General features: G+C 41.5%; 1 protein-coding gene across 4 annotated transcripts in view; it reads right to left on the minus strand.

The window, feature by feature from the left end:
- Positions 1 to 22382, minus strand: part of MINDY3 (MINDY lysine 48 deubiquitinase 3) — a 103522-nt gene that overhangs the window by 45193 nt on the left and 35947 nt on the right. For all 4 annotated transcript variants that reach the window (XM_074984807.1, XM_074984806.1, XM_074984808.1 and 1 more), the window contains 2 exons: positions 17153 to 17223; positions 11341 to 11421 (listed from right to left, as the gene is read on the minus strand). In XM_074984807.1, the coding sequence (XP_074840908.1) occupies positions 11341 to 11421; positions 17153 to 17223 (152 nt within the window). The remainder of the gene's footprint in view (positions 1 to 11340; positions 11422 to 17152; positions 17224 to 22382) is intronic.

The raw sequence follows: 22382 nt of genomic DNA on the forward strand, positions 1-22382 counted from the left end.
CCTGAAGAAGAGTGGGTTTGCTTTGCCAATTGATAGGGCTTAAATTTGCAAAAAAAAGATTACAGCTGATTTACATTTACGTGGTGTTTCTATAAATATCAATTTTCAGTCAACTGGGATGTCTATTCTTCCAACTTTGAAAAGCAAAATATCTACCCGTCATGTGATGAGTCAGGCCCAATGTCTTCTATTGTACCAAACATGGCTGGAACCAACATTGGTTTGACACCTAAAAAAGGATACAGAATTATACAAAGATGTTCACAGCCGGCTCTCCTATGGGGTAGGGCTAATATACTGTACAAAATGACTTACTGGTAAGAGAACTATATTAGCAATGCATTTGATGTGTTCAGTACTTGCAAGCCATTCTGTGTAGTCTACAAAAATGTGAGAAAGCTGAAATGTTTGTTTTCATAACTCAGTCTCTCAGCTACCAGGTATCTAAAGGCACTATGTGCTGTTCACCCACCAGAAGTGGGCCATGCCAAATAATTCAGATTACATTGGACTTATTCATCAATCATCTTACTTCATTCTGTGCAAAAACCCATCAGTTGTCCCATTAAAGTTACATTAAAATTAATCACCAAAACAACTGCATACTTGTGGCTTTTTGCATAAAATTAAATCAAAGACTGCTTTAGTTACAAATGCGCAGAAACCTCCATTAAAATATGTCAATAATTTTTACTCAAATATTCCATTTTTATGGTGACTACATTTTTTCAAGACAGAGTGATTTTACATATTTCTAGTTAATACAACCAAATGAATTCAAAAAAATTATACCAAAAAGTAAAATGGCAATACCATATTCTAATTAATCTTGTACTTATAGTCTGAGAAGACTATAAGACATTACATTGTGGTGTTCCATATTTATTCTCATTGCATTTCACCATCAAATTTGCCCACTCCACAAATCAGAGGATTTTAATTGCTGGCACAGTTAACTGAGCTGAAATTACACTATGTTCTTTTTCATATATAGCCATGAACACTAATTGAAAATTACTATTTAACTACATTGGGAAATACAGAATATATGGAGCTGTCATAGCTGTATAAACCTTGTAATGATGACAAAACAGCAGTGAGTAGAGAATATGATTCGAACATACACTGAACGAAAAAGACTTTAGTATTTTTAGCTACCTTTTAATAAAATGTTCAAGAAATCTCTCAAGAAAAATGATTAAATAGAAGGTTACATTTCAGCACACAAAATTACATTTTCATTATAACTTTTGCAAATTTCTGAAGTGTTTCTTAATTATATTTACTATTAACTGCCCAAGGGAAATTATCTTGTTTCATCTACAAAGGGTGATTTGTTTGTTGGTTCTTTCTGGCAAGGGCCTCATGCAATACAAATTGGAGCAAGAGTTTTAATTAGAATTTTTATAGAATGAACTTTGTTCCCATGACGATCAAACAGAACAGCTGGGGAGAAAAGCTGGCATATTTTGATTCTTGATTTAAAAGCATTTCCTCTGGGATTGGAAAGGCTATGGGAAGGTGCAGTTAAATTGATATTTCATCTCTATCTTACTGTGAAACTATGCTGAAATGTACAGCTTTAAGTGAAGGATCCAAGCTGAGAACTAAAATCTTATTCTTTAAAGACACTGTGAATTTGCATGCATGAATTACAAGTGATTTCATCAAAGCAATACTCTCCCATCCCCCAAAGTAAATGAATGCAACTCCCTTCATTTGCAATTAACCACTTAAGGTCATTTGATCAATGCACACTCTACAGAGTGACCATAGCTTATGGCGTCACAACAGATTGAGCAAGTTCTGCAAACTTCACTAGTCCTTCAACAAATTGCCAGGCAGTTTCACAGGTGGCACCAGGTGCAGACAGGGTATGCATCTCTTCACATATCAGTGGAGAGTTTAGGTGTAGCTATTGGGGCTGTTTTTGTTCATTTCGGGTGACAAGGCAGAAAAGTACACAACACCACCTTTGAACATACTGATAGAAGGATGCTCAGAACTCTCAGACCAGGACATTCAGCACAAATTAAAACCATTTTATGCTCTAGATTTGTTCTTCGCAACATGCCTGGAATGTTTCCAGCTGCCAAGTCTGCCTACGTATAGTTCAAGTTTCTGATTTGTATTAGCAATCCAGGAAATACATTAGTTTGATAGGCCCTGAAGTTTGTCTCAATGCAAGGACATGAACTTTGTGCAGGAAGTGGCAAGAACTACTTGTCAAACGTTGTGCAGTGTGCTGAGATAGTTTGAACTGTGCTGAAAAAAAACACATGAATTTGTCAATCCTCTGTGATATGTCATTGCTGACAAAGCCAAACAGATGGAGTGCTGGGTTGAGCACTACTCCGAGCTGTACTCATGCGAGAACGTTGCGGTTGACGCAGCCCTTGATGCTGTCGAGCTCCTACCAGTAATGGACCAACTGGACCAAGAACCGACTGTGGATGAACTGAGGAGAGCCATCAACAGCATTGCAGCAGGAAAGGCCCCTGGCCAGGATGGTATACCACCAGAGGTAATCAAGTGTGCCGCAGACACACTCCTGGAACCCCTCCATGAGCTACTGTGCCTGTGCTGGAAAGAGGGTGAGGTTCCACAGGATATGCGCGACGCTAACATTGTAACGTTGTATAAGAACAATGGAGACAGAAGCGACTGCAACAACTACCGTGGAATCTCCCTCCTAAGCGTCACTGGTAAACTGTTCGCTCGCGTCATCCTTGGAAGACTCCAGAAGATTGCTGAGAGGGTGTACCCCAAATCGCAGTGCGGATTCCGCACAGAGAGTTCTACTGTTGACATGGTCTTCTCTCTAAGGCAGCTGCAGGAGAAGTGCAGGGAGCAGAGAAAGCCACTCTACAAAGTCTTTATCGACTTGACTAAGGCTTTTGACTTGGTCAGCAGGGATGGTCTGTTTGAACTGCTCCACAAGATAGGCTGTACTCCACGGTTACTCAAGATGATCCAGTCATTCCACGAAGACATGAGAGGAACCATCCAATATGACGGCGCATTATCAGATGCTTTCAGAATCAGGAGCGGTGTCAAACAAGGATGCGTGCTTGCTCCGACATTGTTCGGGATCTTCTTCGCACTCCTCCTGAAGCATGCCTTTGGATCTTCAACAGAGGGCATCTTGCCGCACACAAGATCTGATGGGAAACTGTTTAACCTTGCAAGGCTGAAAGCTAAGCCTAAGGTGCGAGAAGTCCTCATCAGAGACATGCTGTTCGCAGACGATGCTGCTGTAGTGTCTCACACAGAAGACCAGCCTCAAAAACTGCTGGATCAGTTCTCCAAAGCGTGCTAGGACTTTGGGCTTACCATCAGCCTAAAGAAGACAAACGTACTCGGTCAGGATGTTGCTGAATCCCCATCAATCAGCATTGACAACTATACGTTAGAGGTCGTCCACGAGTTTGTTTACCTTGGGTCCACCATCACTGACACCCTGTCGTTGGACACTGAGCTAAATAGGAGGATCGGAAAAGTGGCCACAACTCTGTCCAGACTCAGCAAGAGCGTGTGGAATAACAACAAGCTGTACACTCACACCAAAAAGCAAGTCTACAGAGCCTGCATCCTCAGCACCCTCCTTTATGGCAGCGAGACTTGGACCCTGTATGCCTGCCAGGAAAAGAGGCTGAACGTCTTCCACTTGCTCTGCCTCAGGCGCATCCTTGGAATATCATGGCAGGACAGAGTGACCAACACCGCCGTCCTCAAGCAAGCTGGAATCCCAGCCATGCACACCCTCCTCAGGCAGTGGCGGCTCCGCTGGCTTCGCCACATCCACAGGATGAATGATGGAAGGATTCCAAAAGACATCCTGTATGGTGAGCTAGCCTCTGGCAAAAGACCTCCCGGACGACCCCAGTTGCGTTACAAAGATGTCTGCAAGAGAGACCTCAGAGAGGTAGACATCGAGCTGAACAACTGGGAAGAACTAGCAGACAACCGCAGCAGATGGAGGCAGGGGTTACACAAGGGCCTTCAGAAGGGCGAGTTGAAGATCAGACAGCTAACAGAGGAGAAGCGAGCACACAGAAAGCACAATAAGGACTTGCCAGACACCCACTACATCTGCAAGAGATGCAGCAAGGACTGCCACTCTCGTGTGGGTCTTTATAGTCACAATAGATGCTGTAAATGAAGTCCTCAATTGAAACTTTAAAGGGCGCGATCCATAGTCTATGCAGACTGAAGGATGCCTACTACTACTACTGTTATATGTGACCTCCACACCGGAGCCTATATGCTCTGGGGTTCTGGTGGCCCAGCTCTAAAGTACGGGACATTGGTTTCTGTCATGCTATGTTCAACAAAGTATTGCAGGCAGAGTTTCTGAGACCTTGGTGGACAGGGCTGAAATTATCTAACCCTTCCACAAGTAGGTTAGTGTTGTCAACATATGAACACTTATTGTGCAACCTGGATTCTAATGTATGTAGCAGCAAATTCTACAAATTCCGTCGTGGGTCTGTCCCATGAAAGCTCACCTAATAAATTATTTTGTTAGTCTTTAAAGTGCTACTTAACTGCTTTTTTGTTTGAAATTTTAATAGCTATCTAACAAAATAACGCCAAGGCGAGATTGTATCTCTGTTGCACATCTGAGGCTGTGTAGAAACACAGCAAAAGCTGTGCACCAATGCAAACTCATGCCAGTATTGGTGTGAAGATGGGGTTCCAGATGCACATGAAAATCATCTCAGCATGAGATGAAGCACTAACCTTAAGACTGAATAAAATGCCACTTTGATGCTGCTATATGCCAGAGGAAGGTGGTGGTTAACTTCTCAGTGGTGCTCAGGCAGAAGCCGGAGGATAAGGACAGCACCCACTGTCAACTGCTCAGCATTGAAATTTGATTGCTGTTGATAATGTTTGTAAAGGAGTGGCTGCATCCCACCAAGCACAACATGAGCAAAAACCTTTCCAGGAATAGATAACAATGAGATAAGCCTGCAGTTGCTACGTTTGGTGAAAAATTTTTCCCTTGAACAGAGACAGAGGCCATCTTTCCATTCTGCAGTTATTTTGCTGGATGCTCACAGTTTTAAAGGCACTTAACGCAGGTAGATGACCACAGATTCCAAAGCATCTTTGATCAGCTTGCATGTAATAATCGGTAGGCCCAGTAGCAATTTCCTAATCTTTGCATAGATTACTTCAGGTGATGGAGTATTAGTGTTTCTCCCAAGTTTGCAGCCATGCTGTTTTCTAGATCACGATGCTAGAAGACAGATGTGAGCAGGTACGTGAATCATCACTCTTTCACAATGTGTTCTTTCTGCCCAGGATCTTGTCCATCAACGAGCTGTGATGGGTATGCCAGAAGGCTGTTTTATGGCTGCCAGCCAGAAGCAACAGCTCTGCAGGTAGGAGGCAGATTGTAGGACCTGAATCTGTCCTCTGCTTCAACAGCCAAGTATTTGACACAGACCTCAGTCACATGCACCCCATGGTCCAGAAAATGCCTTTCAGGCTTTTAGCTTTCTGTACTTCATCTTGCTTGCGCCTGTCTTCTTTGCTAATTTGTCAAAGACCTCTTCAGAAAGCCAAGATTTCTTGTGTGTTTGACATAGATTTTTGCAGCCAGAGTATGTAATAAAGCATTACTTAAACCAATATCTCCACCTCATTAGATAAGGTACTGAGGATATGTATTTGATCCTCAATGGTTCTGTGTATTTCATTGCTTAAACAGGACACTTGACTAGATGCTGGATGTTGTACTATTGGTGGACATCTGGCTTTTGAGGAGCTGGAAAATGCCTTGAACTCCACAAGGAGATCTATGGTTTGAGTTTGCTGATGCATCTGTGCCACCAAAGATATAAGGCAATCTCCCTTTAGATGTAGCACACCCATTGTTTGAAAACCGATGCAAGTGATAGTAAAGCTGCCTAAACCAGGAGCCCATGACAGACAAGCCCTCACGGGCACACAATGTCAATAGCTGGATGGTATTGTTATTTGGGGAACCTGAACTCAAGGGACCTGGCAGTTTCATACCCATTTAATTTGCATCCACTCATGGCACTGAAGTCTGTGAGCACTAGCACAATTGATTGGCTTGCTAGCTGTTGGTAGAATGAGTCCTTTTCCATGGCTAATTCTGATGGTGCAAAGGCCATAATGACTGATAAGAATCCACAACAATGTTGGAGCCAAAAAGAGTGGCTGGGTCTACACGTGCCCTTTCCTTTCTAAAGGGGCATGTTAATGAGCAGGTTTGAAAGACACTAATGAGGCACCACAATGAATATGCAGTGCCCCACTAGCATAATGGCGGCCACAGCGATTCAAAACGCACACCGCCTATGGAGATGGGACCTTCCGAAAGGACACCCCCACGCATAGTTTTCGAAGTCCCTTCTTCCTATCTGGCAATCAGAAGAAGGGCTTTCAAAAACTGGGATAAGTCATTCTGGAAGGTCCCGTCTCCACTGGTGGCATACGATTTGAAAAGCCACACTTTCGAATTGCCGCAGCTGCCATTATGCTAATGAGACGCTGCATATTCATTGTGACACCTCATTAACATCTTTCAAACCTGCTCATTAACATGCCCCTTTCGACAGGAAGGGGCATGTGTAGACACAGGGAGTAAGTTGAAGAGATGGGGTTTCGTGTGCCTAAAAGTGGTCAGACAACCTCTAACAAAATGGCACACCCTGAATTCAAACCGGGCCACTTCAGTGCAGAAATTTTGCTCCTTCTGTTGTAACTTAATTACTTCGTGGGAAATGGTCCTGTGATGTCAGCAGTTTCGATCTTGAAGTGGATGAGTTCTCCAGTGTAGTTTTGTACGCAGTACCATTCAGTGTTAACGTGTCCCATGTGGCAATACATAACACACCTCTGAGGTCTGATTTGGACTTCCAGGAAGTTGGAACTTTAGTATAGCACCTAAAACCCACCTTTGAATGAAACAGATGGGTAAGAAAACTTTTTTGCAAAAGATAATTTGTTTATTCTTCTAAGGGAATATAGTTACATTTGCATGCTGTATGTCAGCAATTCTGAACAAGGGCTTTGCAGCTCCCCACCAGTGTTTAAGCCCCAAGCTTCAGTGGGCTTAACAGCAAGAGTGAGACATGGAGCCGAAGCCATGGTGACCCAAGATCCTCTGCCTCATGGAATCTTAAGGCCCACCATGCCTGCTGGCCCCTAGGGCTTTTAATAGCATGTTGGGTGGGGCGGCTTTAAGAAAAAGCTTGACCTAACCATGAACTGCTGTGATTACTCTTATGATTATGTGCACATTCTAAGTGTAAAATTGTGAATTTTGTGATAAGTGTAAAAGGTAGCAATTTTCAAAATCAGAAAAATATTTTCACCATGTTGATGTATGATAGTCACTTTTGCCTATAAATCCGTTCCCATCTTCCCTGGCTATAAACTCTTCCACTGACTCTTTCTACTGCCTCATTTTTAAGATTCTTTTTTACTAATTTTAAGGCCCTTCATAAGTGTACAGTAAACTCTTTCATATCCAGCATTCTATTATCCAGAACTCTCAAATAACCAGCATTTTACCATAAGTAAATTTTAGCTACTTTTTCCAGGAGCATAAGTACAGTGGAGTGAATGTAAATACGAACAAATACAGCAAATACAATATAAGTTTGCAGTGTACAACACTACGGTGGTGGTAAATAAAATACTCTGCATACTTTTTTGTTCGTTTCTTAACACTAAATAAAAACAAGATTGGATATTATCAATTGGTAGGTATACCTTTCTATTATCCAGAATATTTGAATATCTGGCAACCTCCTGGTGCCAGAGCTGCTGGATACGATAGAGTTTACTGTACAATGGGACTTGGATAACACTACTACTCTGCTTGTTGTTTCAAGAGTCAAAAAAATCTTAAGAGCTACTCAGATTTCCATAGTCGTATACCAAAGAGTTAAGACCCCAGTACTGTCAATTCCAAAACTTTAAACGTCACTAGGCAGACCACCCAAAAATCCTGTTTTTAAGGATGCTTTGTTTTTAGTTTGTCTTGATTCAGCCCCCAGTGCATGCAGCAATTAGTGGTGACAACTATCCCAAATTCATAGAATAATGGGATTTTGATACCACTACTGAAGCTCTCAGTGTCTGCCTGATGAAGTAAAGCTTACAGCTGCTCCTTGAACTCCAAAATATTTTTTTTTTTGCTTCTCAGTTGCATGTGGCCCCTGACTGATTTTTCTCTTGGATATAATGCCTAAAAAGAAAGCATTTGGGTATGCCCATTACTCAGTGAGAAGGAAATAAAGTACAGCAATAAAGGCCTTTGTTTCAGTTTTTGCCAGAAGTAGCAGCAGCGACTGGACAAGTAACAGAACAACAGTGCAACCTGGGAAGGCTCTGAAGCTAAAATAGGAAAAGAACATATTAAGAATTATTTAGACAAGTCAGAGGTCTTCAAGTCAGCATGGACTGGGTTGGAAGGGGAATAAGGACAAACAAAAGAATTTACAGACCAGACAGATTAATTTTCAGTACCCAGGAAGATAACAGAGCAAATAATCACCATATCAATTTGAAAGCACATATGTAATAGGTATAGTCAACAAAGTCATCAAGCACAAATCAGGTGAAACCAAACTACTCTTCTTTGACAGGGAATCAAGTCTTGTGGATAGGGACAAGTAGCAAATGTCATATATTGCTTTTAGTAAGACTTTAGATAGGGGTGTCTAACCAGTTAGTGTCAAACAGCCAAAATAGCTGTATATAGAGTGTAAAGAGCCACGTATTACATATTTATTTTCTTCTCTCTATTATATCTAGATCTATAAAATAGAAGTATAAAAATAAATATTTAATACATAGCTCAATGCCCTACCCCAGAGCCAGGCACTCCCAGGCCCCCCCCCTCCACTATAACCCAATTCCCCACCCCTACCACAAACAACTGTCCTGGGGTTGGTTATATTCATAAAATATTTGCATAATGACAGACTACACTTGTAAAGTTTGTAGATGATACCAAGCTGGGAGAAGATAAAGCACTTTGGAAGACACGATTAAAATTCAAATGATCTTGGCGAACTGAAGAAATGTTCTTATCTAAACAGGACAAAATACAGGAAGAAGAAATGCAAACTACCATACTTGGGAATGAATACACCAATACAAAATGGAAAATGAATAATTTGGAAGGAGGACTGCAGAAGAGGAGCAGGATGTTATAGATTATTAAATATGGGTCAACAATATAATACTGTTGTAAAAAAGAAAAATTCTGAAATGTATTAGCAGGGATACTTGAGCAAACACTAGAAGTAATTCTTCCACTCTACTCAGAGCTGATAAGGCTCTCAAAACTGAAGTACTGCTTCTTATTCTGGGCACCACACTCTAGGAATGATGTATAAAATTGGAAAAAAAATCCAGACAAGAGCAATAAAATTAATTAGATGTCTAGAAAATATGACTTACGAGTGATGATTGAAAAGCTGGCTTTGTTTAGTTAGGAGATGAGAAGAATGAGAGCGAGGAGGGGGAGAGCAAAAGAGGAGACAAGGTAACAGTCTTCAAGTACATAAAATGTTACAAGGAGGAAGGTGATATACTATTTTTATAGCCACTGACAGCAGGGCAACTAGTCTTGAGTCTAAACTGCAGCAAATATAGAGTTAAGGTAGACATTAAAAAAAAAAATCCTAAATGTAAGAGTTGATAACTACTGGAACAAATTACTTAGGCAGGTTGTGGAACCTGTGTCACTGGAGATTTTTAAGAACAAGTTAGACAAACACATGCCAAGAATGGTCTAGATAACATTAGTTCTGCTTCACTGCAAGGGAACGGACTAGATGAGCTATCAAAATGGAAATATTTCCATAACATGTATGTTATTCTAATTCAAGAAAATGTATTGCAGATTAATGGAAGCAGTACTTTTTTGAATGCCCACCAATTTGAATGACCACCACAAGTAAGGAGTCACTGTTCATCAGTTTACATCAAGTGAGGGTTCAAAAGGGAGTAGATATAGCGAGGGACCAAAGGCAAGACGACAATAAGGTCATTTAGCTGGACCGAACTGCACCTCTCTACATGTTGTAAGTTTACTTCTTATTTATTAATAAGTTAGCTATTTTGTTCTTCACTGCATGCATATTTCACATCACAAGTTTTTAGGAGGATTTCAAACCGGAAAGATTCAGCAGATAGCACACAGAACTCTCCTGAAAACTATACTACAGAGATCACTTTTAATAGATACAGAATTCTGTGCTCAAACTTCATCCCTTGTTTCGGAATAATGATCTAAAAGAAGACTTCAACTTCAAGATGTTGAAATAGCAATAGGCAATACTTAACTTGCCTATAAATTCAAAGTTACCGTTTCCTAAATCAAAGATTCACTTACAGAGAAAGTAGCTTTTCAGAGGAGGTAAGAAAGTTAGACTTACAAGGGAAAATGTCTCAGCCAGAACTATGGAAACACTTTTACAGAAAATTCAAGATAAAATTTCCAAATTCATTAGGAATGGTTAACTCACATGTTTTGTACATTAACTATTATGTTCTGTAGTTAAAGTTTACATCCTCAAGGTTAAACTGATTCCTAATATGATGCACTAATTGTAAAATATTTAGTTTGTATGTTCTATTAAGAAAGTTGACCAAACATCTTTCTCTGCCTCACGGTTTAAAAATGGGCAGAGTTGCAAAGAGGCTATATTTTATTCAAACACTGTTCCCCACAACTATAGCGACTGAAGATCTCAGACCTAACGGTAGTACAGGTTGAACCTCTCTCATCCATCACCCTCAGGATCTGATTTGTGCCAAACAAGAGAATTTGCCAAACCCTGGGAGGTCAACACTGTTTAGAAGTATTACCAACACTTCCACTGCTTACTCGGCTCTTAGAAGACATTTAGGGGTAATAATACAGCTAAATAACAGCACAGAACTCAGAGCCAGGATTTATGGCTGTAAACAAACTTTATGGAACTGCAGGAAACTTAGCCACACCCATGTTGTCCGGCTAACTAAAATCATGCTATCTTATGGATGTTGCCAGACAAGATTGCTCCGAATTAGAGATTCAACTTGCACTGTAAAGCCTAAAATATATCAGTAACTGAAACAAGCACTCTCTCTTTTAACTTCAAGTTTAAGCTTAAAGAAACTTTAGAGAGATCACTGAAACCATTAAACTTGCTTTTAAGGGGAGAGCTTGTTTAGAGTATTCAGTGATTCAGTTACTGTATTAAAGGCAGAAGAAGCTCACAGTGTAGCAAGATCTGAACTTTGGGCTTATATGGTATTTATCTGCCTGGGTTCATGTAACAAAAACCAAAGATATCATACCTTGGCAAAAAAGACTGTGAGATGTGTTTCACTGCCAAGTATCCAAATAGGGAACTTTGGAGATTTCAAAAAGGAGCCAACCTAGAAGAGACAAAGTAAAAGCAAATAAGCTAGTTATACAGCTATAATGAATTCCCAATGCCACAACTCAATCTGTAATATTAAAATTAATATTCAGTGAAAATTTGAAGACCATATTTAAAAACTTTACCAAAATCTGTTTATGATTACTATATTCCCCCATTTAATAACTGGTGAGCTATGAGTTAGCCACGTAATTCCAATCAGCAGCAGAAATTAGATGGCACTAAGCTGAAACCCACGTAATGCCAAGTGACTTCGATCACCAGCAAAGTCAAGAGCTGGTGATATGCTGCAACTCTGAGGCTCAAACCACTGTTTATGTTTGCTAAGGGAGGTGGGGGGGGGGGGGGGGCTGACCAGAGAGGCTTCGAACAAGCATGTAGTTCATTCATGTGAAAAATCCTGTTTACAGAATTTTTTTTTAAAAGCCACCAACTTGTTTTGATAAAGGGGGATTAAGTGAAAAGAAAAAGCAAGGTGTTTAAGTAGATTAAGGTACACATAATTTGTTTGTAAACATACTAATTCTACATCTTAGGTGGCATATAAAATAAGCTTTTATACCTTGTCTCCTGAAAGACTGTCATCAAGTCATATAATTTGGCCTAATTTAATAAATGTAGCAGTTTCACCTCCCAAGACTATACTGCTCCAACACCCTACAACTGTCTAGGGAAAAGTAGTACTGAATAGGCAGATGGTCAACAATCCACTTAAGAATTCAGAAAATAATACAGCTGGCACATTGGTAGAAGATTTCAGTAAGAAAACTGTCAGTCAAAGAAAACAGCAATACCCCATCTTGCAGTCTTAGACCCCAATCCTTCTTGGTTTATACACTTGGCTATAGATACTGTGATTATAAACTTATTTTATTTCACAGAAATAAAACAGACCAGACATTCTTCAGCCTCATTAAGACAACTTTACTAGTCTCTCACTTCAGAAGTAACAGCTCTCCATACAAAAGCCAAGGGCACTGATCGGCAACCAAAATAGCAATATAAGGATGACTTTTCATTTTGTAAAAAAAATCAGTAGTTCAAGAGCCGCAGTGCAAGTGAATATCAGAAGGTCCTTAATAAATAATAATTTCCAACCATACTTTTTGTGACCCGTTTTAAGAACACCACAAATTATGATACGTAATGCAATACGTTTACTGTAGGACATTCACAAACTTTTTACATATTCTATGTCCTCACACTTTACATGTGTGTTTGTACTACTATCTTCCTGACTTCCACTTGCAAATCCACTTTAATTATGACAATTTTACTTCATGTTTAATTTTACTTTTCTTTCTTAGGATGGTTGTTGCCCTTCACAGCAGGAATGCTGCAAGCTTCCTTTTCCTTTTCAAAATCAAGACTTTATCTGCAACCTGATCAAAGCAGACACAGTATCATGTCCCAGAATGCACTGCACATATTAAAGGGGGAGCTACGCAATGTTGAGAGATCATATATTATTTGCTATATATGAGTTGTTCATTACTGAGATTTTAGACATTCACCTTTTACCAAAAATAATCAGGAGGTTTTTTTGTTTTTTTTTTAAAACCACTTTATAGATATAGTGTGGGGAGCCACAACCATAAAAATCACAGAACTAGAACGGACCTCAAGAGATCATTGAGTCCAGCCCCCTCCCCCCAAGGAAGATCAACTCCAACTAAGTCATCCCAGCCATGACTGTGTCAAGCCAGGACTTAAAACCCTCTAGGGATGGAAATTCCACCACCTCCCTAGACAATGCATTCCAGTGTTCTCCACCTTTTCCTAACGTCCAACCTACTTCTCTCCTTTTGTAACTTCAGACCATTACCTCTTGTTCTGCTGTCTGTCACCACTGAAGAGAGTTTCTCTCCATCCCTTTTAGAGCATCCCTTCAGGAAGCTGAAGGCTGCTATTAAAATCACCCTTCAGTCTTCTCTTTTGTAAACGCAATAAGCCCAAATCCTCAGCCTCTCTTCATAGGTCATGTGCTCCAGCCCCTTAATCATTTTTGTTGCCCTCTGCTGAACCTGTGCCAGCAAATCCACATCCTTTTTATTCTGGGGGCCCCAAACCTGGACACAAGATTCCAGATGTGGCCTCACCAGAGCCAAGCAGAGGGGAACAACCACTTACCTAGAGCTGCTCAAAATGCTCCTCCTAATGCACCCCATTATGCTACCGACCTTCTTGGCTACAAGGGCACACTGTTTACTCATATCCAGACTTTCATCCACCATAAGCCCTAGGTCCCTTTCTGCTGTACTGCTACTTAGCCAGTCAGTCCCCAGCCTGTAACAACGCTTGGGATTCTTCCATCCCAGGTGCAGCACTCTACACTTTTTGAACCGCATCAAATTTCCTTTGGCCCAATCCTCCAATTTATTCAGGTTGCTCTGGATCCTCTCTCTCTACCCTCCAACATCTCTACCTCTCCTCTAGCTTGGTGTCATCTGTGAACTTGCTGAGGGCACAATCCAGTCCCTCACCCAGGTCATTAATAATGATGCTGTTCAACAACTGCCCCAAAACCAAGCCTTCGGGCACTCCACTTGAAAATGACCGCCATCCAGATATTGAGCCATTGACCACTACCTGTTGGGCCCAACTGTCAAGCCAGCTTTCTATCCATCTTATAGTCCATGCTTCCAATCCATACTTCCTTAACTTATGGGCAAGAACATTGTGGGAGACTGTATCAAAAGCTTTACTGAAGTCAAGGTATATGACATCCACTGACTTCCCCATGAGCCTGTTACTTCATCACAGAAGCTAAATCAGATTGGTCAGGCAGGACTTGCCCTTGCGGAATCCATGTTGACTACTTTTGATCACTTTCCCCTCTTCCAAGTGCTCCAAAATGGATTTCTTGAGGATCCCTTCCATTATTTTCACAGGTACTGAGGTAAGGCTGACAGGTCTATAGTTCCCTGGATTGTTGTCCTTTCCTTTTTTGAAGATGGGCACTACATTTGCCTTCTTCCAATCATCCAGAATCTCCCGCAATCTCCAAAAGTCTTAGATAATGGCCAAAGGCTCAGCAATGACATCTGCCAATTCCCTCAGGACTATTGGCTGCATTAAATCCAGACCCACAGATTAGTATACAACTAGTTTTTCTAAGTAGCTTTTAACTCGTTCCTTCCCCACAAAGGGCTGCCCTCTTCCTTCCCATACTGCGTTGTCTAGCACCTTAGTGGGGGAGCTGTCCTTGCCTGTGAAGACTGAGGGAAAAACCATTGAGTACTTCAGCTTTTCTTACCTCTGTCATTAGGTTACCTCTCTGATCCAATAACGGCCCCACACCTTTCCTAATAACCCTCTTATTGTTAATATGCCTGTAGAAACCCTTCTTGTTACCCTTCACGTCCCTTGCCAGCTGCAGTTCCAATTGTACCTTTGCTGCTCTGATTACTGCCTGGCATTTTCCAGTCATATATTCATACTCTTCCTTAGACATCTGTCCAAGTTTCCACTTCTTATAAGCATCCTTTTTGGGTTTAAGCTGACCAAAGATTTGCTTGTTAAGCCAAGCTGGTTGCCTACCATATCTGTGTTTCTTACTATGCAACAGAATTGTTTGTTCCTGTGCCTTCAGCAATTCTTTAAAATATCGCCAGTTCTCCTGAACTCCCTTCCCCTTCATCTTCGTTTCTCAAGGGATTCTGCTCATCAGTACCCCCAGGGAGTCAAAGTCTGATCTTTTGAAATCAAGGGTCTTTATATTACTGCTCACCTTTCTTCCTTTTGTAAGGATCCTGAAATCTACCACCTCGTGATCACTGCAGCCCGGGTTACCACCCACTTCTATTTCTCCTACTAGTTCTTCCCTGTTTATGAGCAGCAAGTCAAGTTGTGCATGGTCCCTGGTCAGTTCCATCAGCACTTGTATCAAGAAGTTATCCCCAACATTCTCCAAAAACTTCTTGGATTGTCTGTGTGCATCTGTATTGGTCTCCCAACAAATGTCTGGATAATTACAGTCTCCCATGAGAACCAGGGCCTGTGATCTGGAAGCTTCTCTTAGCTGTCTGAAGAAATCCTCATCTGCCTGTCTATAGAAGACACCACCTACAATACCACTTCTATTGCTTCCACTTCTAAGCTTAACCCAAAGACACACAACAGGCTTTTCTCCCTCCTTATACTGGAGCTCTGAGGAATCAAAATGCTCCCTCACATGGAGCACAACTCCTCCTCCTTCTCTCCCCTGTCTGTCCTTCCTCAACAGTTTATACCCTTCCATGACCATGCTCCAGTTATGTGAGTCATTCCACCAAGTCACCATTATTCCAGTCACTTCATACTTCTTAGACTGTGCCAGGGCCTCTAGTTCCTCCTGTTCATTTCCCAAGCTTCTTGCATTTGTGTGCAAGCACCTTGGAGAAGTGGCTGATTGGCCAATTTTCTCCTCTTCACCTAGGAATCCTACCTTGTTGTACCCTACCCATGTGGCTCCAGAGCCACTGTTGTAAATCCCTGGCCAATGGGGTATTTATGCATTTAAGGCATCAGACCACCACATGCGCTAAGTTGCTTGTGCTAATTTTAATCTACCACTGCATCTTTTTAACCTATTTTTATTTAAAAGAGGGATTTAAATTTGAGATATTCATTATTTGCACTCGATATTCTTTTAAATATATGCAAAGTCCCCATACTATTCTATACAGAATTAGCCATGTCAAAAGGATTCAGTGTCATATGAAAACAAAAACCAACAAACAATCTGCCCTTTGACAAATATTACCATAACAAGAGCACGTGCATAACAAACAAACAAATAAAGTTAACATGGCTTCCAAAATATCAAAAGTGCAGAAGTAGTATATTAATGTTCCTTAAGTGAAACTTTAAATACTGAAGACTTATATTCTCTATCACCACATACCAAAACAGGCACAGAAATTGCACTAGGGATGTAAAATCCCATTTAATTGGTTACTTATTTAAATGGTATGTTTAACCAATTAACCAGTTAAAGGCAGGAGGCAGCTATGGAGGGCAGGGGGGCACTTCAGCATGGCCAGAGTAGCCCTGGTTCTTGGCACACCACTGTAGACAGGGACTGCTCCAGATAAGATGGAGCACCCCCACAGGCAGGACTTCAGCAAATCCTTCCCCACAGTGGGCAGAAGGGGATGCTCCAGCCCTTACTATTAGTTAACCATTAACATCCCTAGTTTGCATCTAAGTAGATCATGACATATGCAGTGATACACACAGGAAGTTAGTATGCATCACTTAGATGTCAATAATTTTGACAGAGAAATAGTAATAAATAAATATACAAATAATTTTGAAAAAAGCTAGAATACATAAGCAGCACAGACTGGAACAAGCAAGTTACAATAAACAAAATCAAAAGGTTACATTGGATTTAACCCAAAGTTTAGTGCCAGCTTCTATTTAAATTAAATTTGCTGCAAAGGATTTCCTTTGTGAAAAGCAAATTGAGAACTTGCTACCAATGCCCAAATAATGAACCACTCCAATTTGGCTTTAAACTAAATCACTGCTAAAAATGCTGCATCTGCCAAAGTTATATGTTTTAGCTATTCCATTTTTGTCTTTATTTCCCATATGACTGAAGATTTACTTTTTTTTTTTTTTTAAATTAACAAATGGAAAGATGGGGTTGCAATATTTAATTTTTTTCTGGTACATAATAAAGCATTCACAATGCCTGGTATTTTTGATCAAGTTTAGAATTGCAAAAAAAGGTGGCTTACCTTACAATATCTTAGAGATTCCATTAATGTCAAAAAACCTACAGTTGCTTGTTTACGAATACCAAGTAGCTCTGTTTAAAAACAAAACATGAACATTTTATTAGATACATTGTTTTCTATTTTTTTCCCCCCAAAAATGACGTGGTATAAAACACCTGATTTTACAAAGACAGACAGCTTAAACAAGGAGTTGAAAAACCAGTAAGGTCAGGTCAACAGAAAGCTTTAAATAACATTCCTGGATCACTTTAGCCAAATCTCAAATTGTTTTTCCCATAAAAAATACAACTGCAATGAATTATTAATTTTGCTAGAAGTCTGCTGTTGACAGTCCTTTTGAAAGAGTTTCGCATTAGAACGCTGAAGCAAATTCTTGTGACGTATTCCAGTAGGCTCCAGAAAAAAATACTCCAAAATTGCCATATTTGAAAAATTAAAGGAGCAAAATTTCCACACTTTTTCCTAATCTTAATGACAATGGACAAGGAAAAAAAATCAAATGGTTGAAAAATATTAGTTATTAATGGTTATTTCTCACCATTTCATTTTTCCCTAGGGACCTCCACTTTTAAGTTATGTTGTGAGCAACCAAACACCGACAAGGCCGTGTTGTAAACTGTATCCCTCAGATGCTGCCATTTGGATGTCACATTGGCACCCCCAGGGCCGCTGCACAGATTTTCCTGGAGGGTCTCTCTGAACTTTTCAGCTTTCTCCGAGTTTGCCGTCCTTCTGGCATCAATGCGGGGCCTTCCAGCAGGTTTAGAGTGGTACAGCTTCTTGATGAGATGATTCCAGTACTTGAAAAAAGAAGTGTGCTGCACTCCTGGAGCACAAAACGCACACCGAGCCAGAGTACCCAGCAAGCACTTAGAGCGGCCAGAAGAACAGAACAGCAGACAGCTAGGCGCTGTGCCAACAACCACTGGCTCCAGCTATGCAGCAGCATCCAGACCTGTGCTGACTTTGGTAATATCAGAGGAATGTACGAGGGTATGAGGAAGGCATTAGGACCCACCCAGAACAAGATGGCACCTCTGAAATCCAAATCTGGTGAAGTCATCACTGACAAAGCCAAACAGATGGAGCGCTGGGTTGAGCACTACTCCGAGCTGTACTCATGCGAGAACGTTGTGGTTGACACAGGCCTCAATGCCGTCGAGCTCCTACCAGTAATGGACGAACTGGATCAAGAACTGACTGTGGATGAACTGAAGAGAGCCATCAACAGCATTGCAGCAGGAAAGGCCCCTGGCCAGGATGGTATACCACCAGAGGTAATCAAGTGTGCCGCAGACACACTCCTGGAACCCCAACATGAGCTACTGTGCCTGTGCTGGAAAGAGGGTGAGGTTCCACAGGATATGCGTGACGCTAACATTGTAATGTTGTATAAGAACAAAGGAGACAGAAGCGACTGCAACAACTACCGTGGAATCTCCCTCCTAAGCGTCACTGGTAAACTGTTCGCTCGCGTCATCCTTGGCAGACTCCAGAAGATTGCTGAGAGGGTGTACCCCGAATTGCAGTGCAGATTCCGCGCAGAGAGGTCTACCGTTGACATGGTCTTCTCTCTAAGGCAGCTGCAGGAGAAGTGCAGGGAGCAGAGAAAGCCACTCTACATAGTGTTTATTGACCTGACCAAGGCCTTTGACTTGGTCAGCAGGGATGGTCTGTTTGAACTGCTCCACAAGATAGGCTGTCCTCCACGGTTACTCAAGATGATCCAGTCGTTCCACGAAGACATGAGAGGAACCATCCAATATGACGGCGCATTATCAGATACTTTCAGAATCAGGAGCGGTGTCAAACAAGGATGCGTGCTTGCTCCGACATTGTTCGGGATCTTCTTCGCACTCCTCCTGAAGCATGCCTTTGGATCTTCAACAGAGGGCATCTTGCCGCACACAAGATCTGATGGGAAACTGTTTAACCTTGCAAGGCTGAAAGCTAAGTCTAAGGTGCGAGAAGTCCTCATCAGAGACATGCTGTTCGCAGACGATGCTGCTGTAGTGTCTCACACAGAAGACCAGCCTCAAAAACTGCTGGATCAGTTCTCCAAAGCGTGCTAGGACTTTGGGCTTACCATCAGCCTAAAGAAGACAAACGTACTCGGTCAGGATGTTGCTGAATCCCCATCAATCAGCATTGACAACTATACGTTAGAGGTCGTCCACGAGTTTGTTTACCTTGGGTCCACCATCACTGACACCCTGTCGTTGGACACTGAGCTAAATAGGAGGATCGGAAAAGTGGCCACAACTCTGTCCAGACTCAGCAAGAGTGTGGAACAACAAGTTGTACACTCACACCAAAATGCAAGTCTACAGAGCCTGCATCCTCAGCACCCTCCTTTATGGCAGCGAGACTTGGACCCTGTATGCCCGCCAGGAAAAGAGGCTGAACATCTTCCACTTGCGCTGCCTCAGGCGCATCCTTGGAATATCATGGAAGGACAGAGTGACCAACACAGCCGTCCTCGAGCAAGCTGGAATCCCAACCATGCACACCCTCCTCAGGCAGCGTCAGCTCCGCTGGCTTGGTCACGTCCACAGGATGAATGACGGAAGGATTCCAAAAGATATCCTGTATGGTGAGCTAGCCTCTGGCAAAAGACCTCCCGGACGCCCCCAGTTGCATTACAAAGATGTCTGCAAGAGAGACCTCAGAGAGGTAGACATCGAGCTGGACAACTAGGAAGAACTAGCAGACGACCGCAGCAGATGGAGGCAGGGGTTACACAAGGGCCTTCAGAAGGGCGAGATGAGGATCAGACAGCTCGCAGAGGAGAAGCGAGCACACAGAAAGCACACTAAGGACTTGCCAGACACCCGCCACATCTGCAAGAGATGCAGCAAGGACTGTCACTCTTGTGTGGGTCTTCATAGTCACAGTAGACGCTGTAAATGAAGTCCTCAATTGAAACTATAAAGGGCGCGATCCATAGTCTATGCAGACTGAAGGATGCCTACTACTGTGAGCAACCACCAGTGCAAGCACGCCAATATCAGCACTAATCAGCTGAAAAACTATTTTTAAAGAAATGACCACAATAAGAATGCTAATGAATCTTAGGAAACATATAGTCTATGTATAACTAAAAATTGGTGTTCAGCATCTTTAAAAATGTAGTTCACTCTGAAAAGGACTAAAAATGGCTCTGGGTTCCCAGGCTTATTGTCTCAATGACCCACACTACATGTACAAAATTTACATAATCTATTTGTCTGAGCTGCACATTCTCTTGGATCTGAAAGTCAGTCTGAACTCTTTTCTACTCAGAAAGAACCGTGAGTAATAAAGATTTGGCAACCCAAAATACAGCAGCCCTAGTTTTACACAGTTTAGAATTTACAAAGTAATAGTGTTGATCAAAAGTAGCAAAATGCAGCTTTTACTTTCATGTAAACAGAAGTAAAAAACATCTGTGACACTGAAGAAAGCATATGTCTCAACATACACAGGGGGTGCATCTGTTTTGCGAAGTTTCCAGTGCAACTTCTACACAGAAAAACATCTGCAACTGGCCCAGGCTTGTGAGGCTCACTCAGCAAGTCTGTAACACTATGGTGTATGTGTTTGGGCTCAAGCTGGAGCCAGAGTTCTGAGACCCTGAAAGAGCAGCAGGTCTCAGACCTCAGGCTCCAGTCTGAGCCTAAACATCTTCCCTGAAATTTCACAGGCCCACAAAAGTGAGTCAGTGGCCAGTATTTAACTTCTGTGTAGACGTATCTAAAGTCACTTTTTGGAGAATTACACTGAAGCTACTTTGATCTGGGGAAATCTTCCCTCTAAAATTGTAGTTTCTGAATATATATGTTTGTTAATAACGAGAACTCACGGTATTCTTATAAACAGCGATGCATTTACATACGTATCAAGTTCTAAGGAAACACTGTGGTTACGGCTACCCTACAGGGTTTTGTCGACAAAACCCATGGAGTGTCCACGCTAAAAATGTGTTCTGATGACATACTGTCGACAGAACTTGGTACTTTTGTGGACGGCCTTCTACCTCTCCCCCAGGAGGTAAAAGGACTTTTTCGACAGAATCTGTTGACCAAAAAGCTGCGTGGACACTCTAGGGGTGTGAGGTGGGGACAACAGACAGGGTTTCGGGGTCACTGGGCAGCCCCATCTGATGTGCTTCTGAATGGCCGCTCTGTTGAGAGAGGGGCCAGGCAGTCTGGCTGCTCTGTCGACAGAGCAGATCAATGGAGTGATCCGCTTTCATATGTGGCTGCGATCTGTCAACAGAAGTTTTGTCAGATCTCTTCCGACAGCAACTTCTGTTGCCAGATCTCTCTAGTGTAAACATATTGGTTGAGGAAACATTCTGAAGAGAAAGAAAATGGACTTATTTTTTAATGATTCAATTAGACTAAATCCCACATTTTCTGACTGTACAAGATGCTCTCTTATTTACTTGGATGCTATCTGCAATGCATTTTCACACACTTGAAGTTTAGTCTGCTGAATTAAACACCTGCGCTATAAACTGACTATAGGAATTGCATAAAGAAGTGTTAGTTTTTCCAAGCAGTTCCTTTATCTAGCCATTCCACTAAATCAAAAAAGAGACTAGATGAGTTTGGCACGATGAGTTTCATTTATGTAAGTTTCATTTGATGCATCCTCTTGTTTTCCCAGTGCTGCCCACAAATAGACTTCTTTGCTCTGAATTGCTCAAGAGCTGTATTCTGAAGAAATCTACACCTTACAGAAGCAAAAGTTTATCACAAAAGTTATCTGCCTGACTACCCTCTACTTTAGAGGTATGGTTAAAAATTCTTTCCAGGCTGACATTCAGCCAGACAGGAAAGAACCTGCTCATGCATTGGTACATTGTGGTGCTCAGATAGTATACCTCTTCCACTTACAGCTCCAGTGCCAAACATGGAAGTATACTGAACAGAAGCACACATCTTCCTTTGGAAGAAAGTAAAGTTTCAAGTCCCATTCAGCATCTAATGGAAAGTGTGGTTTAGACAAGGAAGAAACCTTAATTTAGACCTACACACTTCCTTGCATCAAGTGATTTTAGCTGAATTAAGCAAAAAAGGTAAATACTTAGCCTATCAAAAGGCCGTCTCAATACAATTATCCAAGTTAATACCATAGTTTAAATTCCTATTGTGGGGAAACAAAAATCTAATTTACACTCAAATCAGGTCTTTTTTTAAAAAAAAAGAAAAATCAGTCCATCAGAGAAGCGCTTTTCTGAAATGCA

This window comes from Carettochelys insculpta, chromosome 2 (genome assembly GCF_033958435.1).
Source record: "Carettochelys insculpta isolate YL-2023 chromosome 2, ASM3395843v1, whole genome shotgun sequence".
Lineage (NCBI taxonomy): Eukaryota > Metazoa > Chordata > Testudines > Carettochelyidae > Carettochelys > Carettochelys insculpta.